At 35.9% G+C, this 26,071-nt stretch overlaps 1 protein-coding gene across 6 annotated transcripts in view; it reads left to right on the forward strand.

Moving 5' to 3' along the window:
• LOC115218094 (sodium/calcium exchanger 2-like) overlaps window positions 1-26,071 on the forward strand; it is a 327,718-nt gene that overhangs the window by 285,773 nt on the left and 15,874 nt on the right. For all 6 annotated transcript variants that reach the window (XM_036507833.1, XM_036507834.1, XM_036507836.1 and 3 more), the window contains one exon: window positions 3,764-3,842. In XM_036507833.1, coding sequence (XP_036363726.1) covers window positions 3,764-3,842 — 79 coding nt within the window. The remainder of the gene's footprint in view (window positions 1-3,763; window positions 3,843-26,071) is intronic.

Consider the following 26,071-nt stretch of genomic DNA (forward strand, 5'->3'; position numbering starts at 1 on the left):
ATTATTATATATATATATAAACCACGGTGGCACATAAAAAGCATTGGTACTGGTGCCAAGTAAAAAGCACCCACTACACTCTGTAAGGTGGTTGATACTAAGGAGGGCATCCAACTGTAGAAACCAAGTCAAAACAAACTATGGAACCTAGTGCAGTACCCTCAAAGCCCGGTACTTTTCAGCACCCACATGTGTATATATGCATATATATATATATGTGTATATATATATATATATATATATATATATATATATATATATAGATATATATGTGTGTATATATATATATATATATGTGTGTATATATATATATAAGCCATTGAAAACTTTCAAGGTCTGAGAGTTTGTGTTTGACACTAGTCAACTTGATAAGTGCCACACATGAAACTCCTGTTTTTCAAGTTACTTTTGTAACTTTTCTGCCAATTTTTCCTTTTATTTAAAACAGTAGAGTGTAAGTAAATCAAAAATTTGGCTGTTATTTCTAGCGAGTTGACTTGATAGAACCTTTTTCATTGGCTTGAATATATAAGTACCAGTAATTTACCTGGATTAATTCAATTGACTACACCACTTCCTTTCGACACCACATTTGTGGTTTCTGCCATTATTGAAAGAAGTCAATAGAATGCAAATAAATTGCTTAGAGTCAGAAATACTATACTTTCAGCATTGTGACAAAACAAGAAATGATGAAAATGATACATCCAACCTTTGTTACACAATGCTGTCTGATAAGATTGATTTTCAAGTATTTCAAAGTATGAATTCGTAGTATAACACATAAGTGCTTGGATGTAACTTCTCAATACCAGCAATTGTTTCTGTTGGTAGAGAAACGTGAAACGTCAAGTATTGAACATTTACAATAGGGTAAACTTTACGTTTGTTGGTTTAAAATCAATGCCATGTTAAATGTGTTGTATACTATGTCCATAAACACTGTAGACAATTCTAAATAGCCCCGGAATTGCTTAACAGTATTTTTGCTACTAGTAAATTCTCAGTACATACCTCGTTTCATAGGCATGCTGAAATGTGTGTGTATGTGTGTGTGTGTGTGTGTGTGTGTGTGAAAGAGAGAGAGAAGCCAATATTCAGAATTTATAACTTCAAAAGACATACACACATGTAGAAATATATATTATATGATCATATGCATGTGTATGTGTCTGTATATATGTATATGCAGGCTTACACATACACATATAGATCACCCCAAGCCAGTATGGAAATCAGATATTATTAAATGTGGATGGTGATGATATATATATATATATATATATATATATATATTCACAGACACACATATATATATATACATGTATGTATGTGTATATATAACTTGTTATTAATGACCCCCTGCAGGGCATGACATCTCACCATTTCTTTAGAACTCAGTATGCTCTATTACACTTCAGCACCTGGAAAATATATTTATGTTACTACACAGGTAATCATTTGTTACAAGTGCACTGGCAATGCTAATCAATAAGTACACACAATGATTAAATAACATGAGAATAACGAGAGCATTTAATTTAATCATTTTGTCCTTTATTGAATTGTTTACTTCTGAAGAAATGGTACTCACTAAATTGTACCTTTGAAACATATGCAAAGGATGAGATAATAAAAGTAACCACTGCCATTATTATCTTGTTATTTAATTATATATGAATGTAAAAGATGCATGTGTGGCTATGTGGATAAGAAGCTTGCTTTCCAACCATGTTGTTTAGGTTCAATCCCTTCTGTATGATACCTTGGACAAGTGATTTATACTATGATGGGGTACTGAAGATTTCCTGGCTTTAAGGGTATCACAAAAGGCTTTGCTGGAGGTCCAACTTTCTGGGTTCTTTTACAGGGTTTAGAAAAACTGAAGGCCCACTGCAATAAGTGTGTGAATCTTAGATGGGAATATGTTGGATAAAATCATAATTAACTGATCCTCCTGTATTTTCTTTTACCCAAAGCCAGGAACTTAAATCTAATTTGTTTTAACGTTTTCCACTATGCTACTCCTATTTCATAATATTCATCATTTAATGTATACTTTTCCACCCTTGCATGGGTCAGATGGAATTTGCTAAGGCAGATTTTTCTACAGTTGGATGCCCTTTCTGCTGCAAACCCTCACTTGTTTCTAGGTGTAGCTACATATTCGTTTTTTTGCGGAAGACTGAAAACAAACAACCTCATTTGTATGACAATTTACAACCATCATAAGACTGATCAACCACAGTCAGACACACTGTGACCCGTCTTCTCCTATGTGATGTCTTTGGTCATCATCAACAATCACAGACAAACATTATTATTAATATATGTATGTGAAGGTGCATGGCTCAGTGGTTAGAGCATAGAACTTACGATCGTGAGGTTGTGAGTTCAAATCCCGTAACGGGCTGCATGTTGTGTTCTTGAGCAAGACACTTTATTTCACATTGCTCCAGTTCCCTCAGCTGTAGAAATGAGTCGTGATGTCACAGGTGCCAAGCTGCATCAGCCATTACCTTTCTCTTGGATAACACTGGTGGCGTGGAGAGGGGAGGCCAGTATGCATGGGCGACTGCTGGTCTTCCATAAACAACCTTGCCCAGACTTGTGTCTGGGAGGATAACTTTCTAGGTGCAATCCCACGGTCAGTCATGACCAAAGGGGGTCTCAGCAGCAATATATATGACAGGTTTCTTTCAGTTTCCATCGACCAAATCTACTCACAAGTCTCTGATCGGCCCAAGGCTCTAGTAGAATACTTTTGCCTGAGGTACCACACAGTGAGACTGAACCTAACCCAAGACCATATGGTTGGGAAGCAAGCTTCTAAACCACACAGACATGCCTGTACCTATTCTTATCTGGCCAATTACTTAGCAAAGCAGAAAAAGTCATAAATACATACATATCTATTGATATTATTAAAAATTCTGGTCAAGTAATCATAGTAATCTACAATTAAAGAAGAAAATGTTAAAAGCAGATTAGTATATATTTAATACATTGTGTCTTTATGACACGGCCACAGTGTTTCAGCTCTTATTACTTTCCTCTAATGAAACATAAGTTGAAATATCTTGGCTTATGTTGTAAGGAAACAATCAAATAGATAAATGCATAACTATATTATACATACTTAGCACAAGCATGTTGTAAGAAGTTTGCTTCCCTGTCATGTGGTTCCAGGTTCAATCTCACTGCATGACACTTTGGGCAAGTATCTTTAACTATAGCACCAATCCACTAAAGTCTTGTGAGTGGATTTCGTAAAGGAAAACTAAAAGAATCCCATTGTATATATGTGTGTGTGTGTTACTGTCTTTTTACCTTTACATCACATAGTAGCTGTAAATGAGTGTTGTCATCATACAAGTGTTGTCCTCATATCTGGTTACAGGGAAATATTACCTTACTTGGAAACAGGTGAGGGTTGGTGACAGGTAGGACATCCAACTGTAGAAAATTCACCTCAGTAAATTCCATCCACCCCATGAAATCACGGAAAAGCGGGTGTCAAAACAATGATGATGATGCTTATGTCTAGCATGGCAAGTTAGCCTTCTATGAACTGATGGCTTACCACAAGAAATAACCCATGAATAAGATTACGAATGAACTATTAAGATTTTCTGTTCAATTCTACATTGAAGACATCAGCAGTTAATTCATTCATAATACATCTCATTATGAATAGCATGAATTGACATTTTTTTTTTATTTGTCATTTAATTAATTTTTTTTTTTTTTCTTAATAATCCAGATGAACTGGCTGTACGTTTAGGAGAAGCAATAGAAGAATCTGAAGAAGAATCAATGTCCTGGTTTGAACAAATTACAAGGTATTTTTTTATTCTCGTGATGCATAAGAAAGTTACATTGCATATGAAATCCTTTACACTATCCTGTTGTTACTGTTTTTTGGCCTAAAGCAAGTTCACAGTGAACTGACTTATGATCAAAGGCAATCCTTTCATGATCATCCTGTCATTTTTATTTCAAGTATTGCATATCTGGTATGTCCCAGTTCTAATAATACAGTAGTGTGCAACTTGAGAGAGATTTGGCTGCTATTTCTGGCTAGACTAACAAAAAACTGAAGCACCCTCCTACCAACTTGTTTTTTCTGGAGTTGCTAGACATCCAGTCAATCAGAAATTACCTTTACACTTTAGCATTCAGATTATCCTGTCAAATATATGCTTATTTGTTAACATTGTTTTGAATTAATCATGCATTATCTCATAGCTTTGAGATTTCAGTGTTGTAATTTATTTTTCAAAATGACATTGTAGGGTAGGTGTGAAAGGCCAGATCTAGCTGCTTTAAATGCTAAAGTGTTAAAGATGACTGCTTTGACCTGTCTTTCTTTCAGATGTACTCTCCTAACCTTTGTATTCCAGGACTCACCAACTAGGAAGCAGAACAGTGTATCAGTGCACATAGATTGTTCTCACAATGATGAAGGTGCTCTATATACTGCTCTAGACTTTATTACTATAGTGAATCCTTTTCTCAGAGAATGTTACAAGTGCTCTTCCAATTCTAAACCAATAACTTTGTGTTTGTGTGTGTGTGTGTGTGTGTGTGTATGTGTGTTATTATTATTACTATTAAGGTAGGAAAGGCAGTGAGCACACCAGGTAAAATGCTTAGGAGCATTTTGTCTGTCTTCATATTCCAAGTTCAAAAGTTTCTACCATTAAAGGCAGCAAGTTGGCAGACTCATTAGAGTGTAGGAAAAATACGTTGGGTTATTTTTTCCAACTCTTTATGTTCAGATTTCAAATCTTACTGAGGTCAACTTGCCTTTCATCTCTCTGGAGTGAATAAAATAAAGAACATTGAGGTACTGGGGTTGATGTAATCAACTTGCCCCTTCTCCAAAAATTGCTGGACATGTGCCAAAATCTGAAATCATTGTTATTATAATTATTGATAGGCTTGTCCAATGTGCGTGCAGAGTGACAAAACCATTCTGCACGCCCTCATTCAGTGTCCAGGCATTACTGACCTGTGGGGTTATGTCAAACAGCTGCTGTTACATATGGGACAGATCAGTTGGTTGGCCGAGTCTGTAGTGATAATTGCCCCATCACCCTCCTTCAATCAGATAGGCCAAGTAGTTTTTCTTTGCCTGGTGGCTGTGGTGAAAGAGGTTGTTTGGTGGACAAGGCTGAAAGGCATGAGGACAGATACATTCCTCTTTGGTAGAGCTCTCATTGACTCCTTCAAGTTTCACTTGAAAAGGAAATCAAGAATGGAGAGGGAAGTGCTGTACTCGAGTGAGTTTACTGAAAGATGAGTGAAAGTTGCAAAAATAGCAAGAGTAGATGGTACCTCTCTAAGTGTAGACCTGTGAGTCAGAGAGAAGGAATTGGAGAGAGCACTTCCTCTTGGGGTTTCAGGGAAATCTTGGACAGTGGGGTTCCTTGATTATCCCTAGAGACCTTCCTGTATCAGGGGGGCTACATTTCTATCATCCTCCCCACCCCTTTTTTAATTTTAAAACCTTTGTATGCTGTGCATACATCCCTTCTTTTACAGTGTATATCATGTATACTTACTTTTTCTTTTTATTATTTCATTATATGCAAACGCCCACACTTTATATCTGTCTTTGTATTGTCCTTCTCATACGTCGCCCTTGTGGCAAATAAATGAAATCATCAGCAGCAGTAGCAGCAGTAGTAGTAGTAGTAGTAGTAGTCAGAATGGCAAACTGGCAGAATTGTTAGAGCATCAAAAAACCTACCTTGCATTTATTCCAGCCATTTACATTCTGGGCTCAAATCCCATCAAGGTCAATTTTGCCTTTCCTACTTTCAGAAAAGTACCAGTCAAGTCCTGGGTTGGTGGCATTGACTTCCCCACCCCTCAAAATTTTTGGCTTTGTACCTAAAATACAAGCCATTATTAGTAAAAAATTATTAGTAAAAATTCACAAGTAGACAAAACATCAAAGATACTTTCATTTTAATTATTGAAAACAGTTTTAGTAATAATAATTAATTAACTATTAGTCAATAATTAAACGGTCAAAATTTACTTTCTATGACATGTTGCAAATGATGGTGCGTAGTGTTATCAATTAGACTGCTTCAGATGTTTACAAGACTTTAGCACCAGTTCTATTGAATGACATCCATTTCTGATGTTATTTGCTTTTCATTTAATTGTCTCATTAAATGTTACAACACGTTTTCAATTGGGTTGATATCTGTATCTGGTTATTAAGAAGGTCAATACAGAAGCTCAAATGCTTTCACTTGAAAGCAAGCTATCGTATTCATGATTTGTGAATTGCAGCTATTATTTTACAGAAAATTCCAACTCTTTAGAACTTTCAATAGTTTATACAATCATTTTTTCACTCTTTTTTTTTTTCCAATAGTTTTCACTATCATGCCAACTTCACTTGTCATTAATTTTACCAACATTCTTGCTGTAAAAACACCACCAATTCTGTCATTTTCCTGCATTTCAAATATACCATTGGTCATGTGTGTGTGTATTTATATGTGTGTATGTATGTAAACACTGAAATGTTAACAATGAGAATAAAGATTAATGAAAGTAGAAACTGGAAGCACAGCCTTATAATGTAATTATTGAAACCAAGACTCAGAATTATAAAGTTTGAAGATACAGCTTAAACAATTGTGTGTGTGTGTGTGTGTATGTGTGCATGAGCACTTGTGTATTTATATGTGTGTATATATATATATATATATATATATATATATATATATATATTTACATACACTCACAGGCACTTATGCATCATCACATCATCATTGTTTAACATCCACTTTTTCATGTTCAATTGAGCTGGACAGAATTTGTTAAGGCAACTTTTCTATGGCTAGATACCCTTCCTGTCACCAACCTTTACCTGTTTCCAAATAAGGTAATATTTCCCAATGACCAGACATGTTTTCACAAAAGATTAGAAATGATTGACACTGTTTGCATGACAGAGACCCTCACAACTATCATGTGATGTCAAGGCAAAGAGACAGTATCACACACACACACACACACACACACATTTATATGACAGGTTTCTTTCACTTTGTCTATCAAATCCAATCACAAGGCTTTGATCCAACTGGAGCTCTAGTAGAAGACACTTGCCCAAGTTTCCTCATTGTGGACTGAAATTGAAGCTATATGGTTAGGAAGTAAACTTCTCACCACACAGCCACACCTCTACCTACACCTCTATGCATTAGATGCAAAAGAGATCAATACAAAAATAATCCAGTGGCATAGTAATTAAGACACACATCAATATGGACATCAAAATACTCCTGGGCTAATTAGCTTCACCACACTGAAGATTTATCAAGAGCAAGAAGTGTCTAGAAGCCAAAAGGCCAGATATATAGAACTTATTTATATTATCATTTTTATTTATGCACCCTTTTCAAGCGTAGCCAGGCTCATGGGCCCGGTTTCCTGGTTTCTATGGCATTTGTGTTCCCTCCCAGCTGGACAGGATGCCAGCCCATCACAGCATTACTCAAGAAACAGGAAGAAAGAGTGAGAGAAAGTCGGGGCGAAAGAGTACAACAGGGGTTGCCACCACCCCTGCTGGAACCTCGTTGAGCTTTAGGTGTTTTTGCACAATAAACACACACAACGCCTGGTCTGGGAATTGAAACTGCGATCCTCCAGCCATAAGTCTGCTGCCCTAACCACTGGGCCATTGTGCCTCCTATTTATATTATAACTTAGTTAAATTATTGTATCACACTTCTGATGTATGGTGGAAGCATTTGGTTTCAATTCCTAGACCAGGTGAAACATTGAACAATACACTTCACTTTGCATTGCTCCAGTCTACTCAGCTTGCAAAAATGAGTAAACCTGTGATGAACCAGCATCCTATCAAGGTGGGGAATATATATATATATATATATATATATATATACATATATATACATACCATGAAACCAGGAAACCAGCCCTTATGAAATGGCATGACTCTAAAAGGTAAATTTACCTTTTTTTTCAATTTTGATGTTTATCAATAGATAATCCACTGAATGGAGAATGTGTTGGTTGCAACCAAGTCACATTCAGATAGAGTGAAGTGTAAAAACTAGATGAGGCCAATTCATTAGATGTCTTTACCACTTAATACTAGAATCTTTAGACACTGAAGATGATTCACATGGCTATAAACACACTAACATCATCCTAACACCCAAGAAGGGAGATAGGAATAAACATAGAAACTATCAAGTCATTTTTCTGCTTGCTATAGTCAGTAAGAAAATTTCTCAACAGATTGGATGATAAATATCACAGCAGAGGCTCTGCATGAATCTCAACAGGATTTTAGAAGAAGACACGACTTGGTTAATAAAGAACTAGAGATCTTTATAAGCCATGTCTGTCTCAAGCCAAGTGATACAAGCTGAACCAATCGTTATTGAAGAACAGGAACTGACAGAGGCATGCCACATTATTTTTATGGGCAGTATAATCAATAATGATGATAGACTGAGTGACAAACTTGATTGTAAGTGTGCAACAAATCCACTTACAGGGCTCTAGTTGGCTCTGAGCTATAGTAGAAGACACTTGTACTAAATGCCATGTGATGGGGTTGAATCCAAGACCATATGGTTGGGAAGCAAGCTCCTTAATCACACAACTATGCCTGAATCAAGTCATACTTTTTTTCGTAACCACACCTGCATCTATACAAACATATAAACAAATATGTAGAACAGAAGACATTGTATGCAATCTTTTGCTTATTTCCCAAAGGCATTCCATACAAGGGATCGGTTGGCCAGTGGCAAATACACAAAAGGTTCAAAACCCTTATGATAGAGTTCTCTCTATACGCCTGCATGAGGATTCAGATAACACAGGTTAACTTTAATTCAGCACTGTTGATATTAATGGTAGCAATATGATATTACATTAGTAACAAGAGCCACTGCCAATATTGTTTTAACATTATTTGCTGGCAATGCCTGGGGATACATTCCTTGATTCAACTAAAAGTGAGTTACAGAACACACAGACATGACTAGATCTAAACTGTTCAAGGACACCTCAAAGCTTTAGATCATACAAATATTTGTGAAAGAAATGCTGCTATTTGTGATGTTTCTCTCTCGTAGTACGGTGGACATGCAAAGCTTGGTGATTGCTTTTGAAGTTGCAACCACAAAGTTTGATTTTAAAGCTAACATCTTAAATTTCTTTATTAATCAAATCCAAACTTAATTTTCAAAAAATTAATTCTAACCAATTGCAGTGTATTGACAGAACTGTTAGAGCATTGGAAAGATGCCTTATAATTTCTGTTCTGGTTCTTTGTGTTTTAATGTCAGTGCTTGCAACAATAAGGATTCCAAAAAAGGTGGCGAGCTAGCAGAAACATTAGCACACTGGGAGAAATGCTTAGCAGTATTTCGTCTGTCTTTACATTCTGAGTTCAAATTCCACCAAGGTCGACTTTGCCTTTCATCCTTTCAGGGTCGATAAATTAAGTACCAGTTGCGTAGTGTGGTTGATCTAATTGACTGGCTCGCTCCCAAAAAATTTTGGGCCTTGTGCCTAGAGTAGAAAAGAATACTGGTTCCAAGTTGCATCAGCCTTGCTTTCCCAGGGACAACAGAGTGTGGAGATTTGCTTAGATGAGTAGCTAATAGTTCTCCATAAATAATCTTGCAAGGAAGAAATTTCCATGCATGCAAATTCTTCATGCTACAACAAACAACAAAAGGTCATTGATATCTCCTGATGCATCATACTTAGCATCATTAAACCGTTTGAATCGATGACATTTCAGTGTCAATTGATAAAATGATTTGCCACCATTTCTAAACACCATAATCTTTTCGTGTCTAGCAACTATAAAAAAAAAACATTAGATTTTTAATTTCCTGTCTCTCAGACTGACCAATTCCATTTCAACCATCTAACAACAAAAAATAGCTTTTAGCTTTGCAATTACTAATTCTTAAAGTTGAACCATTGCTAGAAAAAGTACATGAAAATAAGGTTGTATTTTGTTTTGGTATATAAAATTGAATTAATTATTTAGTATATTTTCAACATAAGCATGACTCAGTGTTTATGACACTGATTCTGGGTTCAATCCCTCAGAATGGTAATTTGGGTATAATTAGATAGGGAAATATTTTTAATACACACATTGTTTTTGATTTTGATCTCTGATTAAAATTTCATTATCATCATCACCATCATTATTGTACTTAAGATGAACCTACCACCACAACAGAAATGAGATCTTAAAAACAAGATGCCTCATAAAAAGCATTGGTGTAAGTGCTGATGCCACATAAAAAACACTGGTGACAGTAGCATGTAAAAAGCAAGTACACTCTGTAAAGTGGTTGGTGTTAGGAAGGGCATCCAGCTGTAGAAATCATGCATAAACAGACTATGGAACCTGGTGAAGCCCCTGGCCTTGCCAGTTCCTGTCAAACAGTCCAGCATAGAAAATGGATGTTAAATGCTGCTGATGATTTTTTTTTGTTGTTGTTATTAAGCAACAAGACGGGTAAGGGTGATTAGGTGATGGCTTAGGGGCGGGAGACCCCAGACCTTGGAAAAAAACCCACTGGTAATCTTGTTGTAGTCGAGGGCTCTTCGTTGACACACGACACCACTGGGAGGTGGCTCTCGAAGTCGCTGGAAATGGAGATCTCCAGGTCCTAGTACTTGAACGGGTGCTTATGATGATGATCATCATCATCCAATCTGGTGTAATTCTTTGATGCCAGACATCCCAATCAAGCAATGAAGTATGAATTTCTGGTCTGGGTTTTAGTCATGTTCATCTTTCAATAGCTTAAATATCTCATCTGTGCACACCATGGTTACAGGTGATGGTAGTAGTTCGCTAAGTGAACTGGTTGTTCTTGATCATTGACAGTTAGTAGTCTGATCATCCACTCAGCATCTAGTGATAGTCACCATTGACTCCAATAAGTTCACCTCCATCATGCTGCATCCCAAGATTTCAACATTCCCTGGCTTGGGTGGTTACATAGCTGCGACCTCAACAAGTGCTACTACTCAGGATCAAAGACCTGGGAACTAAGTGGCTAAGAGGTGGTTCCACACTCTTTAAAACTCTGGAACTCCTGAACGAGGGTCCTACTAACAGATGCAGTCTAAAGTCATACCCAGGAGATATATATATATATATATATATATACGCTCTTTACTCTTTTACTTGTTTCAGTCATTTGACTGTGGCTATGTTGGAGCACCACCTTTAGTCGAGCAAATCGACCCCAGGACTTATTCTTTGTAAGCCTAGTACTTATTCTATCAGTCTCTTTTGCCAAGCTGCTAAATTACGGGATGTAAACACACCAGCATTGGTTGTCAAGCGATGTTGTGGGGGGACAAACACAGACACACAAACATGCACACACACACACATATATATATATATACATATACATATCTACGACGGACTTCTTTCAGCTTCCATCTACCAAATCCACTTACAAGGCTTTGGCCAGCCCAAGGCTATAGTAGAAGACACTTGCCAAAGGTGCCACGCAGTGGGACTGAACCTGGAACCATGTGGTTCGTAAGCTAGCTATTTACCACACAGTCACTCCTATGCCTATGTTGATATAATATTTAAAAGAATGTTTCATTTCTAAATATGGGGTTCATAAATCACAAAATTTTAATTTTCATTTGAGTAAAGGTACAGGTGGTTAAGAAGCTTGCTTTGCAACTATGTGGTTTTGGGTTCAGTACCACTGTGCAGTACCTGGGATGAGTGTTTTCTATAGCCCTGAGTCAACCAATGCCTTTTGAGTGAGTTTGTTAGACAAAAACTGTGTAGAAGTCCATCGTGTGTGTGTGTGTGGGTGTGTGGGTGTGTGTGTGGGTGTGTGGGTGTGTGTGTGTGTATGTGTGTGTGATGGACTCTCCCATCAATTTTGACGTATGAGGCTCCATCAGCATACTCTTTCTTTGTCAGTTATAATGCTTATGTCGAATGTGTCATTTAAGTCCCACTAACGATTTGCAAAGAAGGCCACAAATGTTGCAAGTTTGAGGAATACAGGTCAGTGTAGGAGGTATATTTGCAGCTGCCTTTCTCCTTTGCCTTGCACCCCCAAGCCTGTTAATGCTGGTTGCAACAAAGTTTTTATTACCATTTTGACACAGTGATCTCCATTTTGTTTGTACCAATGCTGTTCACTCAAACATGTGTGATTGTATAAGGAAGCTCTCAGTTCCACCAATCTTACACTTGCTAAACAAATTAGCATTAGAAACTTTGTCTTTTAGTGAATAACCACAGATTGTCTTCAGACAGTCTTTGTGGAAGATGTCAAGCTGGTTAATGTGTCGTCTATAGGGTATCCATGATTCTGAGTCATACAAGAGAAGGTAAGAAAGACTGCTTTATAGACCTGTACTTTGGTGTCAAATTTGATGCCCCTCTCACTCCATAGATGATGACAGAGTTTGGCAAATGCATTGGTTGCCTTTGCAAGACAGTTGACGATTTCATCATCAAGGGTAGCGCTCAAATTCACTTTACTACCAAGATATGTAAATGACTTCACATAATTTAGGCTTTTCCCATCAACCTGTATAGGAGTGTTAGGAAAATTGTGAACCGGTGGCCTCTGCTTGACACCTCGAATTTGTTTAGGAGTAGGGCAAGTTTGGTGGATTACTTCTGTCTTCTTTATGCTGATGGTCAAACCAAAGGCAGAAAACCAGTATAGAAGTTCCAGAGCTTCCTCTAAAGAGGTTGCTACTAGTGCAGCATCATCTGCAAAAAGTAGATCACAAATGATACTGGTGCATAGCAGTGTTCAGGCTTTGAATCTCTGATGATTGTATATTCCACCACTTGTTCAAAACTGGAATTTGACATCACTTTGTATGTTGTCAAAGGCGTACCTCAGCATCACTGAAAAGAAGAGTGCAAACAAAACAGAAACCATAACACAATCTTGCTTTGTGCCATTTGTAATGTCAAAAGAAGCTGAAGATTCCCCACCAGACAAGACAGCAGCCTTCATTCCCTCATGTCAGATATACCAAGCTTTTTCAGAACTTTCCATAGTGCTTGCCAGTTAATATGTCAAAGGCCTTAGTAAGGTCAATGAATATCAAGAACAACTCTTGGCTTTTCTCACCTACCTTCTCCATGACCTGTCGGAGGAAAAAGAAAATGTTGATAGTGCCATGACCAGAACAAAATCTGCGCTGTGATTCTAGATAGATATCATTTACAAGGTGCTTGATGATCCTGTCAAGAATGAGTCAAGCAAGAATCGTATCAGCAATAGACAGAAGTGGTATTCCACGATGATTGTCACAGACACTTCTGTTGTCTTTGTTCTTATAAAGATGTTGAATTGAGGCATCCTTGAAGTCCTGTGTTACATGGCTTACCTTCCAGATGTTTATGAAGAGGTCATGGTGTTTCTTAAAAAGCTTCTGTCCACCATGTTTGTAAATTTCAGTGGGGATAGCATTGCTGCCAGGTGCTTTACCAGAAGAGATCTGCTTAATAGAGTTTACCAATTACAGAAAGGTTGACTATCAAGACAGTTCTGGTATTACAGTGTGCTGTGAAACAGACATTATGACATCATCATCAGTGACTGAGGTGGAGTTCAACACAGCTTCAAAGTGATCTTTCCATCATTTCAGGATGTCAGATTTGTCAGTCAGGAGTGTCTCTCTATTCAATAAAAAAATAGGATTAACACTATGCTCTTGTGGATCATACACTTTCTTGAGGCCAGCATAAAAGGCTTTAGAATCCTTTATGTCAGCAGCTTCTTGGAGTTCAGTGGCCTTGAAAGACCACCAAGCCTCCTTCATCTGTCTCAGAGCATGTTGGACCTGGCCTCTGCATTTCTTGTAGGCATTCTCTTTTCTGGACAAGCTCTTATCTTTTATCCAAGTTTTTGTGGAAGCTGTACATTTTATCTATCAACTGTTGGACATCTGTGTTGTTATCATTGTTCCCCAGCATCACTTAACAACTGATGTTAGTTCCTTTATGTCCCCATAACTTAGCAGTTTGACAAAAGAGACCAACAATAAACACCAGAAAAGATAAGTACTAGGGTCAATTTGTTTGACTAGGCCCTTCGAAGCAGAGCCCCATTGTGGCTGCAGTCCAGGTAAAATGCAGAATGTAACAATGAAACAGCAGAATAGAACAAGCTTCTCTCAGACATTCAAGTATTTAAATACGTGAAAGCTAAGCAGCTGAAATCTGATGGTAAATCACTCTTTCCAGGACATTTATGTAATATAATGAACTGATTCAGATTTGATTAGAACAATAACATACACACATGGTACATTTTTAGCACAGACTCTTACAATTATTACATATCACTTTACTAGCTCATTACAAAATACAGCTTCTTTACAGCTCATCGATTTTTCAACAAGAATCAATATCTTAGACATTTTAAAATAGTTTAACAGTATTTTTGTTAAACTATGATATTTTGAAAAATATGCATTCCACATTTCAATTGCTTTTATAATATTTTAACAAACTGTCATCAAAGAACAACAATTTAAAGATGAAATATGTGTATGTTTTTATTTTTTATTAACTGTTTTTTTCTCTCTGACTTTTTTTATTTGTTACTTGTTCTTATTAATTATTTTCTTTGAAATTTCTGAGTTACTGGTATCTGTAAAATATCAAATGAAATTAAAAAGAAAATAAATATAGAGTTAAACAGAGAGTAGCAAAAACAGTAGTCTTTTGTTATTATATCAAACATTTTTACACAATAATTAATTATGAGACAGTCTCATTTATAAAATAGGGTGTTATTAGAAAGGAATGATGGCATATTTTCACATAACATCAGTTAAAACTGTTAATAATAACCAATATCTCTAAAAATTTAATATACACATAATTATGAACATATTTATATTGGGATACATGAAGACACACATGCATATGCACATACACTAATACACACATATGCACATACACTAATACACACATATGCACATACACACATATGGTCATCCATGTTTGAGAGTTAAAACTGCAAAACTATAGAAATTTATTTTTTTCTATTTTGAAAAATTTGATTAAAACCAAATGTTTAAGTGATTAATTGGCAGAATTATCAGTTCTTTGGATAAAATATCCTGAGGCATTTAGCTATGGTCTTTTACATTCTACCACCATAATATCCAGTCCTTGTTGTTATGTGGTGGCTTGTGTGCCTCACTGACCCTGGGAGCTATGCCAATGGAGCACAAGCACCTGGTGACATCCCATGCTGGTCAGGTCAAAGGACAGAGGCTGATTAATATAGGTCGCCACTTTTGAGAAGTAAAAATGTGTTTACATAGGGCCACAACACCTAACTAGAAGACAATCCAAGTTATGGAAGCAATAGTGATTATAATTTAGAACCAATAAGATCTGGGAGAAGATGGCCTTCTCTCAGGGAAATATATGAGACATCAGGCCCTGACCTGCGACCCACAAGAGAAGGAAAAGAGAGGACACCCTAACAATAGCTGGAGGTGGGATACTGAGACAGAGCCAAAAAAGCAGGGATCCAACTGCAGAAAAGCAGAAGAGACAGCCCAAAGTCAAGAACAATGGAGAAAAGTTATCAATGGCTCAATAGAGAGTAAAGCATTTAAGTAACTTTTACATTCTGAGTTCAAATTTCCCCAAGGCCAGTTTTGTATTTCTTCTTTCTGGGGTTGAATTATATTCCAGTAATGCATCTTGTGTGTAAATAGAAATGTCATAGTAGTGATTTAACTGAGTTGTTTGAGAGCTGGATAGCCTTACAGTAATTCTAACTGCTCTCTGTGCTCTGAGGTCAATTTGGCTTTTCATCATTTCAGAGCCCATAAATAAAGTACTAGTCTAGGACAGTGAATTGGTGGAATTATTAGAACATTGGACAAAATGCTTTGCAGTATCTGTTCCATCTATTTGCTTTTCAGTTCAAATCCTACCCATGAATTCAAACCTTGCTGACAACTGTCCAAGCAGAGACCATATTTAACTGCTAAATTTCCAATTGGTGGAGAAAAATTGTGAATATCTGATTTTCTAGACAAACAGTGTTGATGACTGAATCTATAATTTTACTCTTTTCTTTCTTTTGTGAAAAAGATAGTCAACCATCTTGAGTTACACTTCAAATAACTCAAACATTTCCCTCAATGATATTCCCGGTAAATTCATAACAAAGTGGACCCTGACATGTCATAAAGGTGGTGCTGGAAAGTATAGAACATGTATTGTAGCAGGTATAAGGTCAACTGAATGTATAGGTTTGGGAGCAGACTAATGTAAATTAATGTAAAGTAGTTTCTGATTAGGAGGCCATACAAATGCTTGTCCCTTTTAATGGTTTGCAGAATGTGAAAGAGTTACTCTAAGTTGAAACTAAGAAATAGAAAGTAAAAAACAATGTACAAATATTATATTGACAAAATAGAACAAACGAATAAAAAGTTGCAGGGTGGGGAATTTTATCATAGATTAATGAGATAGTAAAGCAGCAGTTTCTTTAATGAGTTGTGGCTGGTACAATATACATTCAGTGATTGTGTTGGAATACATAAGAAGAAAGAGAGAATTCAATTCCACCATAATAGTAGGTATGGCTGTGTGGTTAAGAAGCTCACTTTGCAATAATGGGGGTTGGGTTCAGTCTCACTGTGCAGCACTATAGCCCTGGGCTAACCAAAACTTTGCTTGTGAGAGAATTTGGTAGATGGAAACTGATTGGAAGCCCATTGTGTGAGTATGTGTATACATATATATGTATATACACATGTGTCAGTGAGTCAGTATATTTATATGTATATACACAGTTGCTTGAGAAGACTCAACAAGCCAAGTGAGATCGTTACTAATAACACTTTATGTGTCAATTGGGAAATCTCTCTATGGTTGCTTGATATACGACGGGCTTCTTTCAGTTTCCATCTACCAAATCCACTCACAAGGCTTTGGTCAGCCCGAGGCTATAGTAGAAGACACTTGTCCAAGGTGCCATGCAGTGGGACTGAACCCAGAACCATGTGGTTGGTAAACCAGCTACTTACCACTGCACCTATGATATCTTTTATTATAAATGATCTCAACATTCTTTTTGCTTTACATAAAATATTCTTTACATACTACTATTGTTTTATTGCCATTTATTTACAAGTATTATAAATTTTATAGGTAAAATATCTTTCTGGGAACAAATTATGATTATAACATAATAGAGAGTAACAAGGCTGAATCTTTAAATAACAGGTATAACTCACCAGACAGGCTTCTGCACAGTTTCTGCCAACCTAATTTCCATTACAAGTCTGGAGTTAATCCAAAGCTACAATAAAAGATACTTACTCAAGATGCCATGCAGTGGTATCAAACACAAATTCTCATGATTACAAAGGGAACTTCTTAACCACACAACTATGCCTGAGTCTGTTGTTTCAGTTGTAGTTGTATCTAGGTGTGATCTATTCAGCATGTCTCCTCATTTTTAAGATGTTACTGTATGATTTTGAGAAAGATTAATTATTATTTCTAGAAGGTCACTCAACAATAGCAACATCTCTTCGAAACACAAGAGGTCACATTAATGTATCGACATATCTGGTTATCTGTTGTGAATACATTAATTCATATATTTATGCCATTGTGACAGCTAATTTCCATGACAATAAGCATTTACTTCGCTTCATATTTCTGATGGCAATATTCAAGTGGCTGCAATATTTATAGAAGCTTCACTGGAATATTTCACCTTTGTTATCAATTTCTGTATACGTTCTTGTTTGACCCCGAGTCAATCCTGATGGTGTACAATGATGGTCAAAGGCATTCCAACCTTGATCGTCCTGTCTTTTTACAAATTACCTCAGATTACATCATATGTCCTTTCCTTATTGAATATGGTATAGTGTAATTTTGATGGAGATTTGCTATTTTTTCTAGTAGTTTGAGTAACCATGTAGAGCAACAGTTCCAAGCCTGGATCAAATACACTCCATCCATGATTGTCCAGATTTTTATTGGCTATCCAGGATTACATTGTCCTTTCCTAATTGAGCAACTTACTATGTGATTCAAGGGAGATTTGACAGCTATCACCAGTAGTTCAATCAACCATGCAGAGCAGTGGTTCCCAGCCACAAGTAGAAGTGGGGTAAGGTCTGTGAGTTCTAGTCAAAATTTGAAAAGGCTACACTGTCAAAGTTATCGATATCTTTCAACTGAGAGACAAAACTGGGAAAATGACTTAGTTGTTAGTAAATAAAAATAGTTTATCAGGAAAAGCCTGGGTTGTATGGAAGAATTTATTTAAATCAGTGGTTTTCTACCAGGGTTTGTATGGTCCTTTGGGTCCATGTAAGATTATGTTGTTAAAATTTTATGTCCAATAAACAAGTTATACTTCTGCAATGTGGGTAGTGGGTAGCGATTTTTCTTCACTACTTCAGAGAGTGACGACCCTGCCTGACACAAGTCCCCGGCTCAGCTGGCTCTGACTGAAAGTACCTGGTATGGGTCCCTATCGAGGGTTACGGAAAGGAGACAACCTTCAAAGAAATCCAGAGTGGAGCCCTGTAGGCGGTTTAGTGTTCAACTTGACACTCTTCCGGCAGCTCCTGCAACCAAGCTGGTGCCAAACGTAATGCTCTGCACCTCTTTGGACTACGACAGCAAGGTCGAGAGAGGAATCCTGACGATTGGGCTACCCAGGATTTTCTTACATCTAGCCCAGACCTGCACAAAACTGGAGAGGACATGAAATGTAAAAACCAGACTGGATTAGTTTATGCCCAACTCCATTGTCTCCCAAGACAAAAGGATGCCAACAACTTCTGCAATATACAAAATATTTTTAACAATTTTTTAATACAATTCATAATAATATTTAATTAATGTCAAATAACTACATGAGTCCATCCAACCAAACAGGAATCACAGGGGTCCATAGGTAAAAAAAAAATGGTTGAGAAACACTGCTTTAAATTAATTGGAGGCACATAGACTAGTGATTAGGGTGTTGGACTCATGATCATAAGATTGTGGTTTCAATTCTTGGACCAGGCAACGTGTTGTTTTTGAGCAAAACACTTCATTTCATGTTACTTCAGTCCATTCAGCTGACAAAAGTGAGTAACCCAGGGACAGACTGGCATCCCCTCCAGGTAGGGAATATATACACCATGAAACTGAGGAAACAGCCCTTATGAGTTGGTTAGTCTATCTGTATTATGTTTAAACCAACCAGATCTGGCCTCTCACACCTTCCCTACAATGTCATTCTAAAAATAAACAATCACATCATTAAAATCTTGAAACTATGAGATAAAGCATGAATAATTCAAAACAGTGTGAATAAATAAGCATTACATTTGACAGTAATCTGTATGCTAAAGGATTAATATAATTTACTGTTAATATTTCAGGTAGATTACTAATGCTTTTAACTTCGCCGTTTTTTTTTTTTTGATGTTATATGGGGTATCTTCAAGTACTGGAGATAGGGACAAGTAAGATTTCCACTTCAGTTAATTTTGATGTTAAAACATACCATTTATTTCACCATTATCATCTCATCTTCATTTAACATACTTTTTTCTATGTTTGTATGGATTAGATGGAATTAGTTGAGGCAGATTTTTCTTTGGCCAGATGATGTTCCTGTCACCAATCTTCACCTATTTCTAAGCAAGTAATGCTTTCCCAAAGCTAGACATTTTTCACAGATGATTAGAAACAAACAACCTTACTTGTACAATGCTGATACTCATTACAATCACCATGTGATGTCTAAACAAACACACACATGCACACACACATACACACACAAACACACACACAAACACACACACGTGCACGGAAGAAGAACGTTTATAATTATGAACAAGTCACAATTATTACTAAGAGGATTGCAAAACCCTTACATGTTAAAAATAGCAGCTAAAACTGCTATAAAGCCATTTTATCATTCATATTATTTCTCTTCATGATAAAAACTGTCCTCAAGCGACATGACAAATAGAATCCACAACTTAGAAATAACTGATTAATTCTCTATTGCAATTTCGATGTTAGGGACCTCTTAAAGGACCCATTTCTCTCGTCAAGGGAAATATTCCTATAGAGAGAAATCAAAACAAGATTTTATCTTGGGGCTAGCATGAATCCTGACCAGCAGGAGATATGCTTCACCCTCTATCTACACATTCTCCATAATGTTTTATTACATTACTTTCTAATTATATATATATGAGAGGCATCTTTTCAGTTTCTGTCTACCAAATCCATTCACATGGCATTGGTTGGTGGGCTTGGGGTTATGGTAGAAAGCACTTGCCCAATGTACAGCACTTTGGGATTGAACCCAAGACCACATAGTTGGGAAGCAAGCTTTTTAACCATACATCCACACCTGAGACTATTTGTATTTGTACTTTCCAGATGTATTCAATGGAATCCATTAGGTGGATGACAAGATTTTGAGAGGAAGTCTGTCTTTGATGATGAGACAACAATGTAAGAGTTATGTCTGATGCTTCAAAGAGGTCAATATTTACAACTGAAGAATTGTGTGTCTAAGCAGCATCTTCATCCTTCTTCTTTATAAAATATAACAAGTATCATCAAAGCTTGAATAACCAGCATGTATTTTTCTGAAATGTCAACTACTATGAGATGTACCTGTTCATAATGCCTCATAGGTCAACAATTTAACTGTATACAGACATACACATACATTGTGTGTGTGTGTGTGTGTGTGTGTCCATTGTTTTTTTCTTTTTCTTAACATCACTCATATGGTTTATATTCTTCAGCTTGTAATAAAGAATGCTACATTTTTTATTTTAATCATTTCTTTAGCTATCAATTGCTGATGAAATAACAGATATAAACAATTGCAGCGTTGAAGGTGTTTATAAGCCATATAACAACACACAGAACCGTTAGATTCACTTCAACATTTAAATTTAATTTGTCGAAATATTTTCATTCCTTTGAAACCGCAGGAATTTTGTCAGTGGGCAGGTCACATTTTCAAAGGGACGAAAATATTTTGACAAATTAAATTTAAATGTTGAAATGAATCTAACGGTTCTGTGTGTTTTTAAATGGCTTATAACACCTTCTATGGTCATTTCCATATTATGGTTAATGGTTTGTGTCTTGAAATATTTAGACTTGCATTCTATTGAAAATTTATACATATATAAATGGCGGTGCCCCAGAATGGCCACAGCTCGTGAGCTGAAACTAGATAAAATAAAATAAATAAAAAATATATAGTAATGATATTAATAAGGATACCATGCTAATCCTACAGAGAACATTAATTCTCATTCACTTAGATTATTGCTCCTGATTTTGATCACCAGAGTGTCAAACTAAGAGCAGAACTTGAGGCATTCCAGCTCTTCTACATAGTGAGGATTGTCTTAGGGCAACAGATGAGCTACTGGAGAGGTTAAAGGAACTGAGGCTGTACTCCCTAGAGAGAAGATGTGAAAGATATGCAATGATATATTTATGGAAAATCCTGGAAGGTCTAGCTCCAATCAAAATGTCCTGGAATCAATTTCTTTGATTGAAAAAATCTTCAAGGCAGTGCTCCAACATGGCCACAGTCAAATGGCTAAAACAAGTAAAAGAATAAAAGAATACCTATATTTTTCAGAGAAGAACAGCTCTTCTATCAGCAAAACTTAGTTTTAACCTGAAAACGCGAGGTACTCTCTGCTGTCTTTCTAAGTTGCATCTCTACTTTTAGTGTGCAGCCCATAGTTCTATAGTTGTATCAAGTATTTGCATATATGCTCTTTTCTTCTTGATACATAAATGCATATGCTCTTTTATTCTTTTACTTGTTTAAGGTGGTGAGCTGGCAGAAACGTTAGCCTACTGGGCAAAATGCTTAGCGGTATTTCATCTGTCTTTACATTCTGAGTTCAAATTCCACCAAGGTCGACTTTACCTTTTGTCCTTTCGGGGTCATAAATCAAGTACCAGTTACATACTGGGATCAATGCAATCGACTGGCCCCTTTCCCCAAAATTTCAGGCCTTGTGTCTAGAGCAGAAAAGATTCTTTTACTTGTTTCAGTCATGTGACTGATGCCATGCTGAAGCACCACGTTAAAGGGATCTTTTAGTCAAAGAAACTGAGTGCAAGACTTATTCTTTGTAAGCCTGGTACTTATTCTATCGTTCTCTTTCGCTGAATCAGTAAGCTGTGTGAACGTAAACACACCATCAGTTGTCAAGTGATGGTGGGGTGGGACAAACGGACACAAAGACATAAATATACATATATATGCATATGTATATATATATATATATGTATATATAATATATATATATATATATATATAATATATATATATATTATATATATATATGTATATATATATATATATGTATATATATATATATGTATATATATATATATGTATATATATATATATGTATATATATATATATATATATATATATATATATATTATATATATATATATCCATCCCACCCATGCTACCATGGAAAACAGACGTTAAATGATGATGATGATATACACATATATATATATATATATTCGAATAATTATCATGAAGCATTGTGAAGAATAAATTGTATATAGGATTGTGAGTAAGACCAAAACAATGCAAAGTAAATGCAAGGTAAATCACAAGAAAACAAATATGTGAATTAATGTAGACTTACCTTGTATTCAATATTTTGGGGTTTATCACCCCATTTTCAAGAAATTGATGAATGTTGCCCATTGGCAACATTTGTCAATTTCTTGAAAATGGGGTCATAACCCCGAAATATTGAATACAAGGTAAATCTACATTAATTCACATATTTGTTTTCTTGTGATTTACCTTGCATTTACTTTGCATTGTTTTGGCCTTACCGACAATCCTTTATACAATATATATATATATATATATATATATAATGGAGCAAGAACATAACAGACAACAAGGAAAACATACAGACAGATGGACAATACAAAGACAGACAGGAAAACCAGGTCAGAATATTCATGGCTTTCTATTCATCAGTCAAGTTTTCAATTATCACTACAGTTTCAACCTGTTACACTTGAGACTGTTCAAAATTGATAGGCCCCAAAAATATAGGGCATTCAATTTTTGGAAGAAAGTAGTCAGATATATGCAACAACAAGGGCAAAAAAATGAGAAAACGGAGAAAATGTTACATGATTACAAATACAAACAACAAGAATAACAACAGGTGTCTTTTGACTAAAAGGACAAGTTAAATTGGCATGTGAAGTGGAAGCCTTACAGCAACAAACACAGATGAAAGTCAGGAGACAGGAAAATAAGGTGTTGTGCAAGGGGCAGTCAAGCCAAGAAAGATCATGCTTAGTCAAGTACCGATCACGTGGGAGGATCAGGGAGAGGTAGGGAACAAAGGGATTGAAGAATTAAGGAAGGAACTAGAGAGAGAAAGAGAGAGAGGAAAAGGTACAAGGGAGATAACAGAGGAAAGTAGAGAGATTAAAGAAAGAGAATGCCAAGAAAGTGAGAGAGGCAGAGTGAGAAAAAGAAAAGAGTAAAGAAAGACGAAAGTCATACAGAATTTAGACATATACTTACTTACAAGCTGAGCCGTACATACGTGCACCGCTATATGTATATGTAAATCAAAAAAACGGAACAAAAATGTAACGGACAACAATGAAAACATACAGACAGATGGACAATAAAAGGATGATCGGGAAAACCAGGGCAGAACATTTGTGGTTTTCTATTTATCAGTCAAGCTTCCAATTATCACTACAGTTTCGGCCTATTACATATACAATGGGCTTATTTTAGTTTCTGTCTACCAAATCCACTCACAAGGCTTTGTTCGGCCCAAGGCTGTAGTAGAAAACACTTACCCAAGGTGCCACACAGTAGGACTGACCCCAGAAGCATGTGGTTGAGACATAAGCTTCTTACCACAGAGAGAACATTGTAATTAATTCTGATTACAATATTCTCAAAAGAAGAAAGATATTTGATTTTCAAAGTTTATCAAAGAATTAATTAAACACTTTTAATCAGCTATAGATGTGTTTCTGAATTTTTCCTCCATCAGCGCAAATTTGCCAGTTTCCTCAATCGCTCTAATATAATTAGGTTATCCAACATTTTGATACCAGACTTGTAACCTATTATAATTCCCATCGCATCAAAAATAATATCTTAATCCTTTTCACTTCAAATAAAAAAGAGTAACTGCTGATAATGCACAAATACAAGCTATTACATACTAATTCAACAAACATTATTAAGAGAAAATTGATAAAACTTTCATAAAAGAATCTTAACTCCTTCATGCTATGCTTGCTTCATATGAATACTCACTCTTTTGATACCAGCCCACCTGAGACCACTCTTGACCCTTTGCTATAAAGTTTTTGTTTCAAAATGATTTAAATTAAAACCTCTCTGTGAAACTTCATGTTAATTTATGTTCCAAACACCAGATTAATAATAGTTATTTTACTAAATTCTTTGTAATTTTCAAAATTAATTGAAACAAAAGATCATTTTAATAGAAATATGGTAACAAAAGGGTTAAATTGAGTCCAGTATTTGATATATTTTATCTTATCAATTCTGGGATAATGAAAGGTAAATTTTATAACTGAGATTTGAATGCAGGGAAACCATAACTAAGCATCACAGATATTTTGTCTAATACTGCAGTATTGATCCTGAATGGACAAATACTGTGGCAATTGACCTACAAATGTTTATACATTTATTATGATACATAGATGACTATTTTAATTTAATACTCCTCAGTAGCATATATTGGAAGTTTTAGTATGTTTTAAGTCAGTTGTCTAATCAAATATCATTTTCACCATGAAACATAATGGTCATTTCATCTTGCACCATTGGTAACAGTGACATACTTTGAGGCATAATCTTTAACATCGCTCAAAACAGCAGGCAATGTTTTCTTGAATCACACTCTACAATCTTTTTAAAAAGGACACATTAAGTAATGTTGTCTGTGATTAACTATGCCTGAAGCCAATATGGTTAAACTTGGAATGCCTTTGACCATAAGCTTATTGGATCAGGATTGACCTAGGATTCAACAACATAGTTCAGAAGAATATAAAATATTCTCAATATCTGCAACATTAGTATTATTATTATATCTCTTAGTATCATGTAACAATTTGATTCTGTTACAATGTTGATTTTTATTTCATCTTTGTACTCTACCACAAGGAAGCCAACTAGCAGAGTATTAGGTATATTGCATTGCAATATTCATTCTGGCTCTGTGCTGAGTTCAAACCTCACTGAGGTAAATTTCTACCTTTTATCCTTTTGTGGTCACTAACTAAAGCACCAGGTCAGCACCAGAGTAAATTCATCTCTTTCTCTCATTCTTTCTTTCTTCTGAAAGAAATCAGCTGTATTCAGACCTGGAGAGGGATGGGTCTTACCAGGTTTAAAAATGCCCAAGATGTGTCAGAACAGCACCCCTACTACTCTGTGAAGAAGTTGATGACCCAAGGCCAAGAGTTACTAATAATACTTTATGTGTCAATTGGGAAACTTCTCTATGGTTGCTTGATCTGCTAAAAATATCAACCAAATCTCCCTCAAATCACACCTAACTATCTAAACCTGGGTACACTATATCTGACAAATAAATGATCACATCTGAAACAACTTTGAGCATATATGTCTGTGTGATCAAGGTGGACATAGAGCTAAATGTCCAGATGGTTTAATGTAATCCTGGAGATAATATTACAGAAAAGACATGATGGTCATGGATGGAACGTTTTCGATCATAGGTCTGCTTAATCAGGTCTAAACAAAACAACAACAGTCTATCAGTCTGTTTAATAAAAATAAAACAGATCTTCATACCTGAACATTTTTCTTCTCCCTCTTCTCATCAAATCTTCCATTACTTTCTCTGAATTCCTCAGACACCCCCATCACTAATCAAAGAATTTTGAATTATCTTTTATCT

The sequence above is a fragment of the Octopus sinensis genome, linkage group LG12, assembly GCF_006345805.1.
Source record: "Octopus sinensis linkage group LG12, ASM634580v1, whole genome shotgun sequence".
Lineage (NCBI taxonomy): Eukaryota > Metazoa > Mollusca > Cephalopoda > Octopoda > Octopodidae > Octopus > Octopus sinensis.